The sequence below is a fragment of the Brachyistius frenatus genome, unplaced genomic scaffold (genome assembly GCF_029030835.1).
Source record: "Brachyistius frenatus isolate BFR_SWC_R1_liver_20210118 unplaced genomic scaffold, ASM2903083v1 Contig_4, whole genome shotgun sequence".
Classification (NCBI taxonomy): domain Eukaryota; kingdom Metazoa; phylum Chordata; class Actinopteri; family Embiotocidae; genus Brachyistius; species Brachyistius frenatus.
Genome location: NW_027210603.1, coordinates 7174183 through 7197986, shown reverse-complemented (window position 1 = coordinate 7197986; position 23804 = coordinate 7174183). Strand labels below are relative to the sequence as shown.

General features: G+C 42.7%; 3 protein-coding genes across 3 annotated transcripts; 1 reads left to right on the top strand and 2 right to left on the bottom strand.

Moving 5' to 3' along the window:
• Positions 1 to 4442: 4442 nt before the first annotated feature.
• On the top strand, positions 4443 to 13058 carry LOC138629469 (netrin-4). The gene is made up of 10 exons (XM_069713193.1): positions 4443 to 5016; positions 5574 to 6064; positions 6984 to 7304; positions 7605 to 7731; positions 8311 to 8499; positions 8673 to 8889; positions 9001 to 9128; positions 9223 to 9291; positions 9418 to 9588; positions 12341 to 13058. Exons 1-10 carry the CDS (start codon positions 4926 to 4928, stop codon positions 12475 to 12477), a joined length of 1941 nt encoding a protein of 646 aa, XP_069569294.1. The 5' UTR covers positions 4443 to 4925; the 3' UTR covers positions 12478 to 13058.
• A 23-nt stretch (positions 13059 to 13081) lies between these two features.
• Positions 13082 to 16616, bottom strand: chchd4a (coiled-coil-helix-coiled-coil-helix domain containing 4a). The gene is made up of 3 exons (XM_069713205.1): positions 16457 to 16616; positions 15302 to 15400; positions 13082 to 14278 (listed from the first exon to the last, which is right to left on the bottom strand). The coding sequence occupies exons 1-3, from the start codon at positions 16476 to 16478 to the stop codon at positions 13929 to 13931; spliced, it is 471 nt and encodes a 156-aa protein (XP_069569306.1). The 5' UTR covers positions 16479 to 16616; the 3' UTR covers positions 13082 to 13928.
• Positions 16617 to 17834: 1218 nt separating this feature from the next.
• Positions 17835 to 22495, bottom strand: LOC138629460 (protein transport protein Sec61 subunit alpha-like 1). The gene is made up of 12 exons (XM_069713182.1): positions 22387 to 22495; positions 21544 to 21611; positions 21359 to 21424; positions 21167 to 21245; positions 20813 to 20944; positions 20561 to 20670; positions 20071 to 20224; positions 19804 to 19964; positions 19523 to 19720; positions 19168 to 19359; positions 19009 to 19085; positions 17835 to 18897 (listed from the first exon to the last, which is right to left on the bottom strand). Exons 1-12 carry the CDS (start codon positions 22391 to 22393, stop codon positions 18711 to 18713), a joined length of 1431 nt encoding a protein of 476 aa, XP_069569283.1. The 5' UTR covers positions 22394 to 22495; the 3' UTR covers positions 17835 to 18710.
• Between the last annotated feature and the right edge of the window lie 1309 nt (positions 22496 to 23804).

Here is a 23804-nt window from a genome sequence, read left to right as displayed (position 1 = left end):
ATACATCATTATGTAAGCCAAGTCAGTATGGTTTATCCACGTGGGTGTGAGAATACGAGCTGGAGGAATAAGAAAACAGTGTGTGGAATCTCTAACACATGTCTGTGTGTGTTATTGTTGTAGAAAGCCAGTGTGTGTGCTGGCGTTCCAGTTTGTTTATGTGGGTGGGCAATGGAAAGAGTTATCAAGTAATTGTATGTCAATTGTGTTCATGTTCATGCATGTGTTGCTGTGTCAGAGAGACAGTGTGTTTATTGTGAGTGCTCTGATGACACGCAAAAATAAATCTTGAGCTTGTTAGTCAATGACATCATACACAGATCAAAAGAAGTCGGGTAGAAATACGAGACTGAAGGGGCCAGTACAGGGAGTGTGTGCTTGTGGGTGGGAGGTTAATTTGCTGTCCAATATTAAACAGGAGTTTCAGCTATAAATAAGCCATCACCACTCAACTGAAGACTCTTCAAGTTAGCCACTCTTTAACATTACTGGAATTCCTCCTTGTTAAGAATTAATAAAGAATAAATGGAAACAGTTCCGCATATGTAAAAGTTTATGGGCATAACTTCTCTGTGAACAAACACTCACAAATCCACACACAACCTCACAGATGCACACACATTATTGGTCTGGCAATGTGCCCCAGTTGCTTTACAGAGGACTTAATTTTTCATCCTGCCTCATCTGGCCTCTATCACTTTCTGGCCTGACAACTTAATCTGTGTCATTCATTCTCTCACATCAAAGAGGCACCATGCAATCTAAGCCTATAATGTTTGAACAAGCACACACAGTCGCATGCACATTCAAAAATGTTCAGGTTAACAAGCTACCTGTACATTACATTACATTACATTATATTTCATTTAGCTGACGCTTTTATCCAAAGCGACTTACAATAAGTGCATTTCAACCATGAGGGTACAAAACCCAGAACAACAGGAATCAGGAAAATACAATTTCTTCAAGAAAGCCAAACTACAAAATGCTGTCAGTAAGTGCCATTTTAAGTGCTACTAAGGTTCTACTGTTCAAGGTAAAAGTCGGAAGAGGTGTGTTTTTAGTTTGCGGCGGAAGATGTACAGAGTTTCTGCTGTCCTGATGTCGGTGGGGAACTCATTCCACCATTTAGGAGACAGGACAGCAAACAGTCGTGATTTTGTAGAGTGTTTAGCTCGCAGCGAGGGAACAACAAGCCGATTGGTAGATCCAGAGCGGAGGGAGCGGGCTGGGATGTAAGGTTGGACCATGTCCTGGATGTACACTGGACCCGATCTGTTCACAGCACGGTACACAAGTACCAATGTTTTGAAACGGATGCGGGAAGCTACTGGTAACCAGTGAAGGGAGCGGAGGAGGGGGAGGAGTGGAGTAGTGTGAGTGAATTTAGGAGGTTAAAGACCAGTCGAGCTGCTGCATTCTGGATGAGCTGCAGAGGTCAGATGGCACTAACAGGTGGACCTGCCAGGAGGGAGTTACAGTAGTCCAGACGTGAGATGACCAGAACCTGGACCAGAACCTGGACCAGAACCTGCGCCGCCTTCTGAGTGAGAAGAAGACGTATTCTCCTGATGTTGTGCAGCATGTGTCTACAGGAACGTGTTGTTGCAGTGATGTTGGCAGTAAGGTTTTAAGCTATCTGTGCTTAATAAAAATCAATTTGTGACCCCAGGATCATTACAACATACATCAACAGGAGAGACTGCCTTTGTAAACTGTCCACACTGGTTATCATGCTCACAGTGATAATAAATTCAAGCAGCAGACCCACTCAAATTATTCTGAAGAAATACAGTTCCTATCTCTGGATTGGACTTGAACCACAGACCTTCTCTGTTGAACTACCATGTTGACCTTTTAACTTCCAACTATGTCAAGTGACAGTTTTTAAGATAAAGTATTCAGGAATTATTGTTCTGTATAATCTTAAAGACTGTGACGCTAATCTAGAATTTATTGGACCTATCAGGCATCAGTCCCATGTAGTTTTTCCTGTAAAAGCCAAGGCATTCATTGATTATGCTTGTGCCCAGTAGATACCGCCATATGATATTGTACTGCGTTTTGCCGTAAACAAAAAAGCCATGAACAAAATGGAGACATTTTAATTCAGACTGGAGAAACAAATCGAGGACTGATCATGTTGGCCTTTGAGGCCTACAGGCAGGAAGGTCATGTAAGGAAGCCGCTTAATCCTCTTCATCCCCGGAGAAACATAGGAGCTGACATATAGAACACAAAGATCAAGAGGAGACAGAGATAGAGAAGTGTGGAGTGACACCATGTGCTCTCCACACACACATGTATGAGCAGCCCAGACTAACACTAAGGGTGGGAGGTGGGGGCTCCCAGTTTGTCTGACCCCGGCCCTCTAAACCCCGGCCCCCATTAAGCCCTGTAAATAAGAGAAAGAGGAGCAATTAGAGAGGCAGTCATGGGGCAGGTAGGAGATCCCCATGACCTCTCTGGGCTGGTATTTGAACTCTCAAAGCTGGGAGCCTTGATGCAGATACATACTGAACATTGAGAGAATGGATTTGCTGAAATGTACTAGATGGAAAAAAAAAAAAAAAAAAAGCCACATGTTTTCTCAGTGCTCAGAATGCAACACATGTTGCGAACAGTGGTTTGGATTCGTTTTTTTATCCATGTTTATGTGCACATGTTTAAACAAGCACTTTATTGTTTGTGGGTACGTCTATATTATTATATCACAGAAAATGATCCTTTACTACAATTTAGTCAATTCAGAGTTCAATGTGTTTTTCATTTTGAAGCCTAAATGAGCAACCAAATGTAATTTACTTGCAAACATTTATCACACTCACTGTTCTTGTAAATGTTTTATGGCTCTGACCTTACTTACATTTAACACTGCAATTTTAGGGCCTTTTCAAAATTCAGAATATGAACTTCCTTTTGAACCAGAAACCAAAGCTGGACCACACAGATGATTTGACCCTATGTTTTATCCATTACCCCTCCTCCTTAAACACAAATGCACACAGGTCCTCCCAAGCAAACTTTGGAAGGATGTGAATCTCATTTCCATGTGTCCCAATGAGACAAAGCTGACTCTAAAATCAAGCTAAAGCGGACAGAAACTATGCATGTGCCACTAACATTACCAGATAACAGCTAATCCCTCATAAATGGAATTATCCTAATCTCCCATAAAGCTATTCGTAGCGTATACTGCACCACTGTAGTGAGACTAAAGGAGAAAGATGTGTGAAGATGAAGGACAGCCTCTGGGGTTTTATTGTATGGAGGCCTGCCAGACACTAGCGGGTGTTACAGTAGAAAGCAGGAGGACAGAAAGATGAAAGGACAAAACAGCAAGGGGTGAACAAAGACAAAAGTACATGGAGTGATGCTGTACATGAGGTGAGTGACTGTGGAGAATTAAAACTTTTAGCATTTTAAATCCAAAAACATTCAGATTGATAAGAACAAAATGGTGTGAGTAAACTCCTGGCGCCTTCTAAAACAAAATCATATTGTACAAATATCACACAGATTATCATCATCACCATCATCATCATCGGTCTATCCAAGTATTCAGTATTTCTGTTTTTGATCTCCAGTGTTGATAAAAGCAAGCAGGCAGGTCTGTAAACAATTTGTATGGCACTGAAGACATTTATTGAAATCAATCCAATTCTCTGTGTCTATTCCAATTTTCTGAGCCCCCTGGATTTGAAGTTAAGCCATAAAACTAAAGAGACATTGTGTTTATTCTTCCAAGTCAGAGAGTGTGTGTGCCAGGGAGGGAAAATACATCAAGCTTAGCATAGTACCGTATGTTTCCTATGGTTGAAAAGAATTAAAAAAAGAAAGACTGTCATGTATCATACCATGTGTTTATTATCCAGTGTTGTAATGAAGAATGACGCAGTAATCTATCCAGGCAGGCAGGCAGATGGGAGAAAGGCCCTTTTCTGGTCTAACTCATTTGCATGAAACTCCAAGCTGATAGATTCTTTCTGTGCCACAATACCCATCAAGCTGCAAGTAATTGCTCTGAGGACTACTTTTGTCTCCCTACTCAGGTTTCTTCTAACTAGACTTCAACGAAACGTTGGTAATTACAGCTGCTGAAAAACAGGAGGGCCGAAGCAGATAAACTAATTCCCAGGCCGTATTACGAGGCCCTGGTTAGTGGATGGACCTGATCGCGCTGGCATGCGTTGTGCGGCTGGTTCACATTAACAGCATTGACGAGCCCGTGCCAGTCGACAATCTGTCCCTGTGCGCACTACCTTTGGGGGAGTTACCATGCATGAATGACGGGAAGATTGGAAAAAATACATCTTCTCGATCCAGTTTTGTTTTAGTCTTCCTACAGCGCAGCATCCGCACAGTGTGTATGTGTGTGTGAGAGGGGTAGGGGGTGGGGGCGGAGGGGAACCATGTATAAATAGAACACATACTCCTCTCCTGTGCGTAAACGCGTAGAGCGCTGGACTTGGCTGGCACACAAAGCTCGACTGGGAATTAATGGAAACATTTAGGCCTACATGAATTTATGACAACAGAAAAGAACTGTAGTTAATTGCTGAAAAGGGAGGATGACAAACATGTATCAAATGGAAATGAATAACATTTTGTTTTTAAATTCGGTGTCAAATGTGGAGCGTTCCGACTAAGAAACGATAATATTTTTTTTTTGCCTCATTTGGGACTTTTATTTTCAAAGAGAGGTGGCCAAGCTGTCCCCGGGATGATCTGATCTTCAACTGTCAACATCAACCCTGGGAGGACATCGGAAAAAAATACTGTTGGATTCATCTGGACACTTTGCGCATTGCGTAATTGAGAGAAAAATGCGTTTATCTGTTGAATAGGCTACGCATAATGTTGGGACTCATTTCTGCGAGAAGGCGTTTATCGCACCATGTACGTTGTAAACAGCAGAAACGAGGATGACAATGTGTAGTATGCTTGGGACAGGTCCACACCAGATGCTGTTGGCGCTCAGTTGGCTATTTTTGTTTGTGACGCGGAGCGGAGCAGGTGAGGGGCATCATCATCTGGATGCTGTTTTTCACAATCAGTTACGTCATTGTCGCTAAACGCCGTTTTTCACGCAGTTTTGATGTAATGCGTTAGAGTTGTAGGAAACTGACGACCTCACGGTTCCTGTTTTGCAGTGAAATAGGCGACATGTTCAGTTTTTTTGCTGTCCTAACAGTAAAGCAAATGTCATATCAGTTGTTGATCAATTTTATAGTGTGGCTGTGGCTGCGTTGTGTCTTTTCATTCCATGTAACCTGAGAGTCTAAATGCTGTTCAAAGGGGGGAAAGGGGAGGATTCTGTGACAGCAGCAGCAGTGGCACAATGGTCACACAAATTAAATATTCATGAAAAACACAATGAGTAGGACTTTGGTTTTGTTCATGATGTCAGTGCTGGATAATGCTTGTTTTTTTTTAAATTTTTTAAATTTTTTTTTAAATCCTTTCTGTCACCAGGCCCAAAAGCACTGATCTGAAACCCCCAACCATCTCTTAATAAAATATTCTGCTATGACATGAGACTTTCACTGACTATCCTTTACCCTGTGTGTCAGTGTCTAGATGTGTGGACCATGCCTGTAGTCCACCCGTGGGGAACCTGGCTAGTGGCAGGACCCTCCTCACACTCTCCAGCTGCTGTGGAAACAGCACCCTCGACCATCACCTGTGCCCTCATCCTCCTGTGACCCCGCACCTTTGCTCTGAGGACACTCACCCACCTGCTCACATGACTGACGACCCTTTCATGCATCCGGATACCTGGTGGGCATCAGGTGGAGGTGCTGCCACACAGGAGCAGCAGGACGAGATACGACTGGATCTGGAAACACAGTTCTGCCTGTCTCATCTGGTTTTGGTATTCAGGTCACCCCGGCCAGCTGCCATGACCATTGAACGTTCAACTGACTTTGGAAAGACCTGGGAAGCTGTAAAGCTCTTTGCACACAACTGCAGCATGGAATTTGATTTGCCTGATGACTTTCTCCAGCCAGGCTCACTGTGTACATCCCGTTATACTCGCGCTGCACCCTGCAGTGGTGGGGAGGTAAGAGAATATGGAGATGTAATCAGTGCTTGAAGTGAGAAAAAAATTAGTGCCAGTAGTCCCCTTTTTCACCTGCTGCCGTGTGTATCAGTCACCATCAGCAAATCATTAAGTGCATGACACAAGGAGGTATTATTGATGTACAACATAATTTAATTTACCTTTCTATTGAAGTTTATTTTATTTTACGAACTATATCTACGATTTCTTGTAATTCTACTTCACCGGTCCTTTCCTTACTTTACCTTCAATTTGAAATGGATATAGGAAGTTGGACCGACCAAAGATAATTACAGCTGTTTTTCCTGGACTCTGGTTGTATCGGCTGACTGAATTTTTAGTGGTAGCTTAAATTCATCAAGCACTGGAAATGTCTAGGGAGACAAACAATACCGTTATTAATAATGAATAAGATATTCACATACTGACATTATGCTACAGGTTTGAACTAAATTATAGCTGCAGGTGTTTTGCTGATGCTAACATTACATCAGCAGGGTTTTCTCTGCTAGCAGTGTTCTTAATGTTAGTTTGCTGCTTGCAGAACTTTTAATTCTGGTTGACTTTCAAAGCTCTGCTGCGTCTGACTGTTTGGGTTGTCTCAGTGGTCTTTTTGGGCCAAACCAACAATATTGTTAGGTGAATGTAACATTACTTCCATGGATAGAAAAAGCAGGCAGGTGACAATGGGAACAGGTGAGCTTCTCATATTGCCCCCTGGGTAATGCAGTTTATTTGGGGGCATTATGGATCGCCTAGATAATCTGATTTGGAGAGGGCAGAAAAGAATAGCAGCAGCTTGTGAAATGTGCAGGTGTGCAAGAAAAAGTCACTGTCCATCAACGAGGAAAATGTAGAAGTCCTGAGTACCGTCCCACTTCAAGCACAGAGTGTAATTCAGTGCTCTTTCTCCTCCTAGGTAATATTGCGTTCTCTCGACCCCAGCACTGCTAAAACACTCGACCCCTACAGTCCGGAGGCTCTCGCCCGCCTCACCCTCACAAATCTCCGTATCAGACTGCTGAAAGCTCAGACCTGTCCAGCATCCCTGACTCCCTTTGCAGAATGGATAAGTCCCACAGCCTCAGCTATGACACACACACCCAGTACAGGAAGCTCAGCCTCAGCACCTTATGCTATTTATACTTTACTAGCCAGAGGGACCTGCCTGTGCCATGGGCATGCTGAGTACTGTGTACCATACAACAGCAGTCATGGAAAAAGTCAGGACAGTAACATGGTGAGTAGCTTGTCCTGTGTGTGTATATTTTTGGGTCAAAGAAAAAGGACAAAGTCTGTGGAAGAGGGTTTTTGCACTAGTCTGTGTTCCTTACAGACTCACAAAACATGGTTGTAAAGAGGTCCAGATGTTAAATGTACTTACTAATAGAATAAAATGCCAATTCAACTTCTTCAAATAGCTTGATTTAAACTTCCCACCACCTGCCTGGATGTATTTTATGGCTCTCTAGACGGCAGGTGTCTGTAACGTGTGTTAATGTGGGTGAAGTAGTTGAACAGCGCTAGATGTGTCTTCCAGGTGTTCGGCAGGTGTCTGTGTACTCACCACACAGCAGGGGATCACTGTGAGAAGTGTGCCCTGCTCTTCAATGATCTTCCCTGGAGGCCTGCCAACGGGAGCAGCGGGGAGTCCCACCCATGCCAGAGTAAGCTACCTCCAATGGGAAATGCACAGCTGCTGATCAGTGAGCAGAGATGAAATCTTAAAGTGTAGAGGGATTATCAAAGATGTGTCTATTCTGAATTGAATCCATAGTTGCTCTTAAGGTTGGATAAAGTATTGCTTTAAATACATAGATTACTTTTTAGATGCGCAATGCTTTTATATTTTAAGATGCTTCAGTTTTAAATCAGAGCCTGCCACTGTAGGAGAGCGTCTGAGCTGGCTGGGGTGTACAAACACATTAAAACCAATTATTTTAGGCCTATTCATAAATGGGCTCATAGTCCCGGTCACCTCTGGTCAGTGTACCTTTGATTTAAAGTTTTGTCAAGATGCTTGGACCCTAATCTTTAAAATGTTTTCGGTTTTGTTCATGTCAACACAGGTTGCAAATCATTTTGATGACAGCACATGCACAAGTATTCTCATAAAAAACTAAAAACTGACTTATTACTTGCCCATTCTTACCCATGTTCCCTGTCCACTTTCCTTCCCCACCTCACGCCCATACCTTGCCTCGTCTATCTACCTGCTATGACATCACACACCGCTGTGATTACAGAGTGCGAGTGCCACAGCCATGCAGATAGCTGTCACTTCTCTCAGCGGGCGTGGCTTTCCTCCGGCGGCATCAGTGGGGGTGTTTGTGAGGACTGCCAACACAACACCATCGGGCGTAGGTGCCAGCGCTGTCGCCACGGCTACCACCGCCACCTATCTCTGCCTCTCAACTCCCCCCACGCCTGCACACGTAAGAGTCAAGGGACGGGACGGAGGGACTCACTTTCTGTATCTTTCGATGGGCTCAGGTGCCTTCAGCCACAAGTGTTTTGTAGCTCCATCTGCTGGCACTGTTGTAATTTCATTATTTAACAACAGTGTTTCTTAAACATACAGACCTCTATCTGTGTCTCTGCTTCTCAGGCTGCTGGTGTGATCCCCAGGGCTCTTTGCCTCCTCTGCCTGGAGAGGAGGGACCGTGGTGCCACCCGAGGAGTGGCCAGTGCCACTGTAAACCGGATGTTGGAGGAATAAGCTGCAGCCACTGCCTGTCTGGCTACTGGGGCTTTGGTGAGGAAGGCTGCAAACCGTGTCCCTGCTCTCACAGATGTGATCCAATCACTGGGGAGTGTCTCGACAGGTACACGTCATGTACTTAACCTGTGGCCACATTTTTCACCAAATATTAAAAGAGGCTAAATCTAGCTGCAGTGTGGACCTTCAGATGACATACTCTGTTCTATCTTTGCAGCTACACAGATAATCAAGTTTTAAATGTGCCCATTGGTGGAAAAATACCTGATTTGGATCATATGTTCACCATTGAAGAAGAGGTACAATGGTCAAAGGAGCTTGCAGTCTCTGCTCTGCATTACACAGGTGACGTTTATTTGCATCGTGAAAATTCAAATAATCAAAATCATAGTATGGATATAAATTTGGATCAGAGCATAACTCCATGTCTGTAACACAGGGAAGTGCAACTGTAAGGAGAAAAAGCTGAGAAGTGTGTCTGACCTCTGCAAGACCAAACATGATTATGGTAAGAAGAAATACGTGAAATGTTCCCCTTGTTTAACACTTGTTAATTGGACAAGTGCATTAATCTGCATTGTGACTGACGCTTCAAAATGCCTCTTCAGTCCTGTTTCTTTGTGGCCCATGACAGTGATCAAGGCGAGCGTGCTGTCTGCTTATGACAAAGGCAGTTACGCAGAAGTGCAGGTCAAAGTTCGCAAGGTCCTTAGATCGGGCCGCGTGGCACTCGTCCTGGGGACCATCAGCATCTATCCTCTGTCCTGGACCAGCCGCGGCTGCACCTGTCCAATTCTAAACCCAGGTAGGACACATTCCAAACATGATAGAGAAAAATAATTCATGGTACATGAATTCAATTCAATTCAATTTGATTTATATAGCACCAAATCACAACACAGGTTATTTCATGTCACTTAACACATTAAAGTCCTTACAGCAGAACTTTACAACATTATACAGAGAAACCCAACAATTCAACAATTCCCACATAAGCTCGGATGGAAAAACTCCTCTTTAAGGTAGAAAAACCTCCAACAGAAGGAAGGAAAAACTCCCTCTTAACAGGAAGAAACCTCCGACAGAACCAGGCTCAGAGGTGGGCGGCCATCTGCCTCGACTGGTTGGGGTGAGAGGAGAGCATAGAGAGAAAAGGACAGCATAGAGATAGAAGAGACGAACTGTTTGTGGGGCTGACAATCACAGAGCAGAGACATGCAGCTCCATCGCCAAGACATCTACAAAAGAAAGAACAGAAACTACGCGAGCGAGGGAACTGAATGGAGAGACAACAGACAATAAGCAAAAACTATGGGAGAGAAAAAGCATGAAGTTAATGAGATGTAATGGTGAGATATGAGTGTGTAGAGAGTGAAAGAATGAGAGAAAAGAAGCTCAGTGCATAACGAGGTCCCCCAGCAGCCTGGGCCTATAACAGCATAACTAAGGGATGGTTCAGGGCTACCTGATCCAGCCCTAACTATAAGCCTTATCAAAAATTAAAGTTTTGAGTCTAACTTTAAAGCTAGAGAGGGTTTCTGCCCCTCGAACACAAACTGGGAGCTGGTTCCACAGGAGGAGCCTGAAAACTGAAGGCTCTGCATCCCATTCTACTTCTGGAAACTCTGGGAACCACAAGCAGGCCAGCGTTCTGAGAGCAAAGTGCTTTGTCAGGATGATCTGGTTCTATAAGATCTATGACATAAGATGGAGCCTGGTCATGAAGAGCTTTGTAAGTCATTAGGAGGATTTTAAATTATATTCATGATTTAACAGGAAGTCAATGAAGCAAAGCTAAAACAGAAGAAATATGATCTCTCTTGCTAAATCCCGTCAGTACTTTTGCTGCAGCATTTTGGCTGCAGGGTTTTTAATGAGTAATTTGGACATCGTAACAACAAGGAAGTACAATAATCTCGCCTGGAAGTAAGAAATGCATGAATTAGTTTTTCTGCATCATGCTGAGTAAGGAGTTTCCTGATTTTATTAATATTATGTAGATGAAAGAAGGCAGTTCTGGAGACTTACTTTATATGGTGGCTAAAGTTCAAATCCTCATCAAAGATGACTCCAAGGTTCCCCACAGTGGTGCTGGAGGCCAAGACAATGTTATCAAGAGTAACTAAGTGATTAGAGACAGAGTTCCTGAGGTGTTTAGGACCAAGTACAATAACTTCCACTTTGTCTGAATTTAGAAGCAGGACATTTTTGGTCATGCAGGCCTTTATCTCTTTCAGACATTCTTCAAGCTTCACTAATTGATTTGTTTTGTCTGGTTTTATAGAAAGATATAGCTGCGTGTCATCTGCATAACAATGGCAGTTGATGCAGTGCTTCCTGATGACATCTCCTAATGGAAGCATGTACAAAGTGAAAAGTATTGGGCCTAACACTGAGCCTTGTGGAACTCCATAGCTAACTCTTGTTTATCTGGAAGACTCGTTGTTGACATGGACGAACTGGAATCTATCTGATAAGTAGGATTTGAACCAGTCTAATGCAGTTCCTTTGATCCCCGTAACATCTTCCAATCTCTGTAATAAGATCATATGATCAATTGCATCAAAAACAGCACTGAGGTCCAGAAGAACAAGTACAGAGACGAGTCCATTGTCTGAGGCTAATAAAAGGTCGTTAGTAACTTTCACGAGAGCTGTTTCTGTGCTATGATGAACTCTAAAGCCTGACTGAAAATCTTCAAACAGACCATTTCTCTGTAAAAAAAAAATCACAAAGTTGATTTGCAACAACTTTTTCAAGGATTTTTGAAATAAACGGCAGTTTGGAAATTGGGTCTGTAGTGTCCTAAAACAGCTGGATCAAGAGTCTGCTTTTTAAGTGAATGTTTAATTACAGCCACTTTAAAAGCCTGCGGTATGTAGCTGGTTAAACGAGATAGATATATTGATCTGATTTAATATGAAAGTATTAATTAAAGGGAAGACATCCTTCAGGAGTTTAGTTGGGATGGGATCCAAGAGACAGGTAGATGATCCAGATGAGGAAATAAGTGCAGTTAGCTCAGAGAGCTCAACAGGAGAGAAATGTTTAAGGTACAAATCTGGTCCCACGGTTGCTTTCAGGGCTGCTGTGCTTAGCAACACATCAGTGACAGTGGCAGGAAGGGTCTGCCCGATTCTCTCCCTAATGGTAACAATTTTATTCGATAAGAAGTTGGTGCGGACGGCTCAACCGAGCTGTGACTCTTTGTCAGCCTGGTTACAGTGCTGAAAAGAAACCTGGGGTTGTTCTTGTTTTCCTCCATTAATGATGAATAATATGCAGTTCTGGCCTCACGAAGAGCTTTCTTATATGATATTAGACTATCCTTCCAGGCCAGGTGAAATTCTTCTAAATTAGTGGAATGCCACTTCCTTTCCAGTTTTCGCATTGCCTGCTTAACATAGCGCAATTGTGAGTTGTCCCAAGGACACACAGAGACGCTGCAGTGTTTTCTACAAGATGATCCACTTCTGCCGGAGTAAAGCACAACATTTTTCAGTATCTAGTTTCACATTTTTCTACAACAGACTTCAAGCATCTTTTTTTTTCTCCAGGTACGGAGTACCTGCTTGCAGGCCCAGAGGAGCTTGGAACAGGCCGTCTGCTGGTCACCATGCAGAGCGTAGTGGTTCCATGGACACCTCGACTTGGTCTACTCATATCAGAGGGCCTGAGGAACGGCTGCCCATGATCCATGTGATCCAAAAAGGCAAGCGGATCAGAGGATACTCATGAGTCCTTGGACAATTCAGACAAGAGACTGAAAATCATTGTCAAGAGGGAAATGAACACAAGATTCAAACTCATAAACAACTAAACTTCACTAAACTGAAGAGAAGTTCTCACAACATGTATTTGTGCAACACAAATGACTGGAAAAAATGTGGATGAATGTTTGGCGGTCAGACTGAATGTCTTTGTGTTGTACCGTTCCACTTCAGATCTGGCTACAAGTCAGTAAAATACCTCGATTTGTTAAGCTCTAAGTCTAACAAATGTTCTGTGAATATTGTATCTCCTCTTTTTTTTATTAGAAAAGAACCATGTACAAAAGATCAAGGAAGTCATGTAACTATATAGAACATATGTGAACTGGCAAAGTGTAGTTTTAGTTCCTAAATATTTGTTCTGCCTTAAGGTTAAGGCACTGGTTGTGATCCAATATCTCCAGTTCACATCCAGTCAGGGCCCTTTGTTTCATATATGTCTCATCTAATAAACGTAAATGTTTACCCCACAAAAAAACTGAGATGTTGTTTTCTGTTTTCAGAACAAAATAAAAATGGAAGTTGAAATTGTTAAACGATCATTTTAATCTGGATATTTTCGAGAAAACCATCAAGTCCTATAAGGCCAGGATGACATCAAATAGTAACCACAGCATCCGACTGAACTGAAGACTCTAGACAGTGTAAAGACAACAAAAACATTTAGGCAGTCACAGGTAAATGCGAGAGGCCTGATGTAAAGTCCATTCATAAAAATAATGACCATTGTTGGTACTGCAACAGCTATGGATGGAGACCCTGAAGTTTCTACAAACACAGAAACATTACGTGTAAACTGCACAGACGTTTTAACAGCTGCCTCTCTTTCTTGACAATTACATGTTTTGGTCTCTCAAATGATGGAAAGGAATTTGAAGTAGGAGTCAAACCTGTCTTCTGTTGAGGTAAAACAGCTGAACATTGCTCAGATCAAAATATCTAGTGGTCACAGCACAGATTTCTGTCAAACAGAATTGTTGTACATCAGTGTTACTCCTGACCATCTGAGGGTGACCCACACAACAAATGCTAACAAACAGCGCTTCTGATTGACATGAGAATAAGCAGCAAATTAATTGCATATAAAGTGAGTCTTTCTGCTAATGTCCCTGCAAGCAATAGCTTGGCTCACTGTCAGTGATCATATTATTCAATGATTTTTGAGTACTCAATAAACGAAGCAGCCTATATTTTTGTACATGCGCTACGACTCTCTGCAAGTCTTCCTCTGATGGTCAGCAAATATTTCCCATGAGTTTCATAGCCGTGTCAATAAACCCTCTTCGACCAATCAGAGCTCCTCATGGAGAGTCATTTATGCTGGGCAGTGCTTGCACAAAGACAACGAGAGCCTGGGACTGATGACTGATTGCCTTTAGCTGGCGGTCTGGACGTCTGGAGGTGAAGTACTGTCAGATGAGACCTCTGAAGTGGCTGGAGGAGAGTCACTCTCAGATGATAAGGCAGAATTGTCAGATGGGGCAGCAGAGGCTGAATCAGAGTTGGAGCTCGCTTTATCTTCCTCCTGGGGATAGAGCTCGGGGTACCTCTGCATGCACTCTTGCATGTTACGGAAGTTGTCGATGCACTCGGAGCCCTTCACCTCTTCCTGACTGTAGTGGAAGCATGAGAAGGCCTCCTTGAACTGAGAGCCGCACGGTCCGCTGGCCATGCCGCCCAGACACGGGCAGTTCCAGTTGATGTCTCCATTTGGCAGGATGAGACCTAAAGAAACCCGACAGAAGCCACTCAATAAATCACCTTGATGAATTAAAAGCCCTGAAAACTGTTTTTTCTCAATCTGACTCTTATTGTGAGTGATGTGATCCTTCTTGGAAACGTACTTGTCTGCGACAGTCAGGACAGTTTTGATTGTCTCATATCACAGTGTTCTGTCTGTGCAGGTTTTCTGTACATTTCTTGTGGTACCGTCACATTATTTCTGTGCATCACTTAGAACTTCGGCAACAACTAAATGAGGCAGGTTGTTAGCTAATATTGCCGAGCCAGTGTCACAGAAATCTGCTCATACTACAGCCATACTTTAGGTTTCGAGCAAAGGGGGCTATAAAGGGACAGTCCACCAATTTTACACATGAAAACAGTCGTTGGTGACGTGTCCGTCTGTTGGAGGAACTTGTCCACAGGTGATGATGTCATCAGTTATCTCCAATTAGTCTAAAGTCTAAACATTTTCAGAAATAAACTGTCACAATCTTGGGGCACAGATTTGAAAAGATGTGGGGGCGGTCTACTGTTGTTACATTAGAGATTGGAAAGAGCCTGACGGTTAGGACTTACAAGCGTTCTAGATGGTAGTAAGTACACACAGTTTATTTATTATTTTATATTCATTAAATGGGAGTTGAGCTAATGTGAACACCTGTCTTTGGCTGATGTGAGGTGTCCGTATTTGTGTGGTTTTCATGTATTTCTATTTTAGTTACTGACAAATGGTGGGATTATAAATCATAATCACAAAGTAGATCTCGACGTGAACGCTGTTTACAAGTCAGGAATTCATAGTCATGAAAACTAATGAGACATACAGGCAGACACTATCAATTAACATGATGGAAAATGCAAGATATGGTAATCGTATGTGTTTCAGGAACTAAAAATCCAGTAATGCCAGCCTCTCTGCTCATTTAGTCCTTAAATTCTTCCTCAGCTTGACACAACACTGAATAACTGGTGTAAGTCTTTGAGAAAAGTTTGGAAACCAGGTCCATAGACGAAATGACTAACCCTGCTCCTCATAAGGGTCGTTGGGGTCGTCTGCAATCAGCTCAGCGTTGCTGGGTGCCTCATGGTCCTCCTTGGTCACAAAGATGATACGATCTTTACCTTAAAAGGAGAAAAAAAAAAAAAAAAAAAAGGCAAACAAAAGAAGGGATTAAATAAAGGTAGATGTCTGTGTGTTGGACTTGGGCTCATGCTGGTAACCAATATGTGTCAGCCCCCAGTCCTGCGTGTTCTTTAATGAGGCAATAGGAGAAGATGTCAGGCTTCAAGATATTTATTTAACAGCAGCAGAATAATCAGTTTACAGAGCTCTGGGTCCAGACTATGTTTCCCTGACAGAGTATGTGTCAGTTCAGGAAGTCTGACCTCCTGACTATCCCTGACCCAGTCTTCTTATAGTCCAGACACCAAAAAGTCATGTGTATTGATGTGTCCTTTGTTGGTTGGCCGAGGTGGTGGTTGTCTTCCTTCACACCCTGGAGTCCTCGGGACAGACAGCCGTCTGTTCCTGTTTATGCCTCAAAGAACAACAGTATGTGACCTCACAGGTTGCCGACCCCCTCCTGTGACCTTTTGGTTTGGCACAGTACTCTCACTCTCATTCACAAACACAGCCTTTTCTCTACACCTTCATTCACAACCTTTTGTCTACACCTTCATTCACAACCACACCCTGTTGTCTACACCTTCATTCACAAACACAGCCTTTCGTCTACCCCTTAGGATTAATAGTTGATAATACGACCTATATATAATTAATATGATATGGCATACATATATGTTGTATTATTGTAAACATAACCGAGCACAGAATCGCACAGTCGCCAAAATTATGTTGTGTCATTTCTCCAAGTAAAAAGTAGTGCTGTCCCTGCAGACACCCTGCAGACACCCTGCTCAGCTTTGCTGCTCCGACAGGATCAATAACAGCTCTCCCGACTCGTGACAATCACTGGACGAGACCACAGAAACACCACAGCCCATCTGAACCTACTTCGACTCTTGCTGGAGGCTTAGCTCGTAGCCAGTTAGCTAAAGCGGGCAGCGCCGCAGTAGGTTGTCACCGTTTCTGGATGTTAGCGTAGCCTAGCATGTCTGCTCGCTCCGTGACATTGGACGAACCGCGAAGGAAAATGAGCGCGACCAGATCAAACTCACCCTCTTGTCTGCAGTACGACATGTCTGCTGGCGGCTGTGTTCGTCGGGCCTCGTCCTCTGCGATACAAGAACAGCGGTGTGGGAGAAGTTATTCAACGACTGCCAGGATTTCATTTGACAAACTACCCGGCGTCCGACAGCCCCGTTACCCCTCTGACCCGTCCACATGTGGGCGCACCGTAATGACGTCACCACTCTTCTTTGAATAAATTTAAAAAAAAAAAAAAAGTTTCGACGATTATAGCTAATCAAATAAATATGATAACCACTTATAATGTTTCTTGACAATCTTTTCAAGGTTTTTTTTTCTTTAAGTAAGCTTACGGACTGCAAAAACTAACATACATGAATTATTATCGTTATTATAATTGTACGCCTGTTTTGTTTGTATTTTATTATTTTAAATAAGATGAACTTCCAAATGAACGTCAAAATAATTTCGTTGTCAGTTTATATTTCCTACAGCTTGCTTGTATTAATCAGTTCTGTTACATGACAAAACGTCATGTAACGTTGTCTTAAAACTTACCTGACAGACATTGAAACTCGGGAGTTTATGACAAGACATTAAAAGCAGTCACTTCCCAAAGAAGGCAGATGTTGTAAACAGGGAGGTCTGCTCCATTCCTCAAGAGATGATTTACAAACTCCAGGTGACAACCAGTGTGAGCTCCGACATCCCAGTTGTAAAGCAGCAATAGCGCTGATTTTCATGTAAAGAGCAGGTGAGGAAGAAATCAATAAAATGGGACAAAATGGTCGAATAAAATGTATGGTGAAACAATCCGATAAAATAGATTGCATCAGAAGTTGTCGTGATGTTGCCAGCACCTCTGTCTTCAGGTCACGGCAACATTTTGATAATTAGATTGAATAAAATAATTATATCCCTGTGATGTGAGAATGTTGCTCCACTGGTAGTGTTGTATTGGCACATGTAATTTAACATAATAACTTGTCTTTAAAACTGTCTGAGGCTGATACATTACACTTACAAACGTCCAGTTCAGAATAACTGGTTAAATATGTGAAGCAGGTTTATCTTCAATCAGATCCAGTGTCCTTTAGAGGAAGTTAAGAGATCAGTACAAGTCACAGCAACTGCTTTTCTACTGCAGCTGAATCTTAAATCACAACTACATCAATATAAACTTGTCATTGCTGTGGAGGCTGATGTCGGAACAGTTTTCGTAAGTCAGTAACTACATTGTTTGTTGATGCCAGATTGCTTCAGTCTTAATAATAACCTGTGCTAAAACCGTTGAATTTCCATGGCACTATGCACGGTTTTTAATTATCTAACCCACAATCCTGTTGGCCTCAGATGCCAAGACAGGAAAAACAGCAAAACCATAGGAATCAAAACGCAATTTCCAAGTGTGTTGGAAAACAAATCCTGTTTTTGTTTTTTTTAATAACACAATTATGTCTGTTACATAAAGTAAAAACAAACAAATGAAACCCCTTTTTTCAACCCTATCAAACCCACCCTCATCCCGACATCTCGGCAGTTTTGTGCAGCGATTCAGTCTGGGAATAAAAGAGCATGACGACACAGACAAACACTTTCCTTTGAGGAACCAGAGGCGGAGGACAGACACTGTGCCCTACATAAGACCAGAGTGAATATAAACATAGTCTGTGATTTAAAATCAAAATAAAAAGGTAGATGAAAACCACCAAGAGTTTGTCTGACATCACCAGAAACCTTATCAGGAGCACAAGAATATTTCACTCTTCACTCCTTGTTAAAGGATCCTCGAAACATCAAACATGATTGCTAAGTAATGAACAAGACATGGCTTTCTTTCAATTCCCCCTGAAATGTCCAGGCACAGTGCTTTCAGCTTGAAATAAGCATCAACATGCTATTGCTGTCTCAGAGTTCCTCGAGCATGCTGCAACGAACAATGCCTGAGAAGTCAAAGACAGCACCTCACACTTGTGTGCTTTTAGGCATTCTTCATCTGATAAGACAGTCAGTAGGGATTTAGGCAGCCTGCACAGAGATGGATAATTGCTACTGGAATAAAAAAATTGGAAGACACACAATACTATGTTCAACGCTGGGAGGAACCCACACAGTTTTCTCAGCATTGACACGCAACAGCTGTATGATGAACAACAAAGGCGGTGGAGTAAAATGACCTATCCCAGCAGCAAAATACACAGATTGTGCGACCTGCAAAACAAATGCTAAGTAAAAACAAAATGGATTCTTTGTGTCTGATGTGTGTCAGAAGATTGGGATTTTCTAGAAGAGCAGTGCTCCCATGCTGCCAACTTCACTTTGCTCTTTTACAAAGATCTCAAAGTACTGGTAGATGATGGTCACGGCCAAAAGGATTCCTGTCCCTGATCCGATGGCGCCCAGGAAGTCAGCCATGACAGACAGCCCTCCTATACAGAGCCCACCAAATGCAGCAGCTGTGGGGATGTACCTGCACATACAAATTACAATAAATACCATAATCATTCAAGAAAACAGCTTTTAACATGCTGTGGTTTACAAACATGAACCATGAAGCTGCATCTCCAAGTTCTCTTTGTACCTGTTAAGTTCATGCACCATGGAGGTCTCTCTGTGTCCTCTCATTACCATCTGCTGCTCCTTCAGCTGCTTCGCCACCTGACACACACACACAGTCACATTAGTGAACATTTGTAATTTGGGATTATGCTTGTATATGTTTGCATGAGCACAGACTTACATCTTTGGCAGAGGATCCCGAGACCTCGATCCAGGTCTTGGAGAAGAAGGCGCAGGAGCCGAGCATGAAGACGATGTAGATGACAGCATGAACTGGGTCGTCCAGGACGGAGCCGAATGACTCTGGAGGAGAAAGGTAGTAGCAGAGGCCGCCCACTGGGTAGGCTCGAGCTGGTCCTCCACTCGAAGTGTCCTGAGCACAAAGATTGTGTTAGGGAGATCAAACCTAACGTGTCCACATCTATGTTGTGAGTCAGGTATCCTCTTGATAAATGTAACATCATCGTTTCCTCATCATAGTTTCCTACAGATGTTGCCGAGATGTACTCGAGACGAATCCCCCTTTAATTACTTACAGACCAGGTTCCCAGGAGGTTGACCAGGAAGTTGCCGCTGAAACGTGTCGAGAGCATCTGAGAGATTACGTAGAGATTGGAGACCAGGGCAGACTGCAGGATGATGGGGATGTTGGAGGTGTAGAACAGTTTGATGGGGTAGGTGTTGTACTGACCACGGTAGCGTGCTGACTTGATGGGCAGGTCCACCCTGAAGCCCTGTAGTGAAGTAACAATTAATTAATACAAAACCTGGCATCCATATTCCTTTTAGTGCAGCGACAATGGGGTTAGCAGCTCACCTGGAAGTATATAACCACCGCGAACACAAAGACAGTGGCGATGAGGTTCATGAGGTTGGGCAGGTTCTGCCTGTAGAAAGCTTCTCTCAGGGCGCGCACCTTGTCCGTGCGGGTGGCCAGCAGATGGAAGAGAGCGATGATGGCTCCCTCAAACTCAGTTCCTGGACAAACCAGAGGACTCACAGGGTTAGTCGTTGTAATACAGACGAAAACATTCTGTTTCATCACTCAGCTTTAAAATGTGTTTTTTTCCCCCAGTGCAAATACCTCTGCCAGTATTGACAGTGGTGGGGCTGAAGGCCTTCCACACGATGGTTTCACAGATGTTGGTTGCAATGAAGAGAGAAATACCAGAGCCCAGACCATAGCCCTTCTGAAGGAGCTCGTCCAGTAGCAAGACTATCAGACCTGCGACAAAGAGCTGAAGACACAGGCGTCGGGGTTAGTACTGAGAAGTGGCTGCAGAGCACAAAAACTAATAATCCTCAAGAAAGGGACTGAAATGCGCATCATGGAGGCCTGTAGCACTCTACATGAACTTTCTGCAATAACATAAAAGAACCGCTTTTCTACAACAGCCTTCACCTAGTCTACAGAAGTGCTGACAAAGACAAAATCCAAGATAAATAACTAAAATCCTGGCTGAAAAATGTAAATTTTGCTGGTATTAAGAATTCATTAACTGACAGATTAAGGGCACAATTAATCTTTGATTATTTATAGTGTAAACTGGGAAGTAGTGTTAATTTATATTAACCTGAATGATGATGAGTAAGCATATCCCAGCACCCATCTCTGAAGGATCTCCATACATGCCAGTCATAACGTAAACAATGGCCTGTCCAATGGTGATGATCATTCCAAACACTGCAAAAGTACAAAAACAAATATTTGAAAGGACAGTGTGACAGGGATGCTACTGAGAAATGAACAGTGAAAACTTCAAGGAATTATCTTTAAGGCTTCAAAAGTACTAAGAATAGCAAACGTGGTAAGTAATAAAACCTACATTTCTGAGCTCCATTGAAGAGAGCTCTGTCCTTGGGAGTATCTCCCACCTCAATGATCTTGGCACCAGCCAGCAGCTGCATGATGAGGCCAGAGGTGACAATGGGCGAGATACCAAGCTCCATCAGTGTACCTTGAGAACAAAGTGGACAGTATTAGTGCAACATTCAACTTTAATAATCATAACAGAAATGGTACAAAAGAAAGAAATGCAAAGAGGGCCTACAAATGATTAACCTTTGATTTATGGCACGTGATAATGAGATAATGTCACTCCTGATAACAATAGTGGATTACACATTAGTGGAGTTGCACAGGACTTCAGTAACACAAATAATTTAACATCTAGAAGTACCTCTGTTGGAAGCCAGGATTACTCTCATCCAGTAGAAGGGATCTGCTGAATCTGATGACATGATGCCAAAGAGGGGAATCTAAATTAACAAGAAAGCGAGATGTAAGACACCATGTCATGAGGCACCGTCACCAAAAAAAACCAACCACCAGACTGGTCGTCATTAACAGAAGGTCATCGGTAGATACCGACCTGGCAGCACACCAGAAAGATGAAGAGTGTGATGGCCGTCCATAGTACTTTTTCTCTAAACTGAATCTGAAAAGTTGAAAAAAAAAAAAAAAAAGCAGCCGATGAGATGTCATTCATTTCCACTCACACATGCACAGTGCACAGATATTACCACTTTAACATGACGGTCACAGCACAAACCTTACCTTTCTTTCTGGTTTCTGAATTTCTGGCAGGACCGCACAGAACGGCTTGATTACCTCCAGAAATTTAACTGCACAAAGAGGACAGCGAGTTTACAAAACACTGCGTTAACATCAAACTTCAGTTGAATTCATCAGCAGCATTTGAGTTTCCGGTCGTCTTTGAACTAGGTTGACTTACATGCTACGTCATCACTAACCACCGGCTACACACAGCTGTCAGCAAAGCTGGTCAACTGGCTAAAACAGCGTCATACAGAGTATTCGGCTGCAATATGTGAATACAGAAACATGAATCTGATGCAGCAGGTTGAGAGAAACTAACATCCAGGAGTGTTTTCAGATGACTGACAGCAAGTGATTTAACACACGACTCGTCTTCTTTTTTTTTTTTCAGCAACTCAGCGTAACAATTTGTCTCCGTGAACCTAACAAAGTGTTGTCATAAAACTGAAGGGGGGAAAAAAAGAAAAAAAGTTGTGTTTGCAGTAAATATCAAACATGGTTAGTCCTTCAGCTAGCATTAGCGTGGTGCTAACCAGCGTTGAATCACAGAGTAAACTCTCATTTGTCTTTGTCGCCTGTTTAAAGGCCACCGACACAACAGTAGTAATCACACCCGAGCGGGGCACAAATCACGCTCATGTTGATTAATCCAGACTGATATAATCTGGCTGTAAACTCGGTGTAAACTAGCTCCATTTGCCACCTAACCTGCCCAAGGTTAGCTAATTAGCTTCCCGACTAGCGACGAGAGTCCATTATTGTTCCGAGGATACAAAAACAACAACAACAAAACAACAAAGTATCCCGACACCTGCGTACAAAATACACACGACCACGTACTTCCCATGGTTGTCCTAAGGCTGACTCCTGCCGTGTTCCTGGTACCAGAGTGAGTGCTCAGCGGGTCAGTGTGTCTCCATCCAGCCGCTCCGGCAGAAAAGAGCGAGCAGGAGAGACACGTCACCAGACCAGCCGCCGACACACGTCACTGGTCTGAGACGCTCACACCTCAACCTGCTGGCAGCGTGCGACCCGATGGGAAAACAACGTAGTCCGAGGGGATAACTAAGACCTGTCAGCTCTGGAAATGCATCATCATCTTTTTTTTTTTTTAAAGTTTAAATTAATAATCTAGCAGCGATAAAAAAAAAACAGAGGCCTCCCATCCAGGAGAGGGCGCAACAGCCCGGCGTCATCCGTGATCGTGAGCAGTACACGCTCCTCCATGTTTGACCCCTCCTTTCCGAGAGAGCTGTGACTGTCATCCACCGGTGTGTTGATTTAATGTGGCTCGATACCATCTTATACACAGTATATGATCAATAACGAATCAGGCAAGGGACGGCTGAGGACAAGTGAAAGTCATATGTGTCCTGAAATATTTAAAGTAACCATTATTAGCCATAGATTTTCATAACTAAAGTTGCAGGTGTTTAAACAATTATTCACTTAAACATAATCTAAGGCTTTGAGCCTTTCAGTCACAGTCAGTATTGCTAAGTTTTGCAAACATTGAATTGTTAACATTTGTCAAATTTGAAAAGATTTGCAAAGACCAATAAAACGAAGTAACAATGCCACACAAAGCATATTCCTCAGCTTGTATTGCTTGGTATCCTAAAGACATCTAACTGCTCTGCCAGATAAATTTAACATTGATTGGTTGTTATATAAATCACATCCAGACAGAGAAAGTTAGACTAAATGAGATTAACACATTGCTTCCTCGGAAACAGCCTTAGGGGCTTAAAGAAAGTTATTATATAATTATTCGGGAAAGAAAAGAACAAAAACATTAACAACTGTAAACATACTATATGGACTGTAAATTAGTTTATGTGCTGTACTTGAACACACAATTTACTTGAAAATTGCTGGTTCGTGCTCATAGCCTACTTCAATTCACCTCAAAAACCAAATTGTTCTTTCAATTGGCTGACATTTATTTGACATGTATTGACACAAAGTAAAAGTTATCGACCCAGCTTTGTATAAAGTGGTAAAAATCAGCTCCACTTACAACCACAACCACTCGTGCTGCTTACACTTTATAATTATTAATGATCCATCACTTCGGCCATCGTTGTGTATGACAAGTTCTTTTACCGCTGATACTTTGGTCACATTTTGTTATTCATACTTTCATACTTTTACTAAGATGTTAAATGCAGGATTTCAACTTTCACAAGAAGATCTTAATACATCTTCCACTAATGCACACAAGCAAGAAAACCACTCAACAAAGCTAGCAACTCACT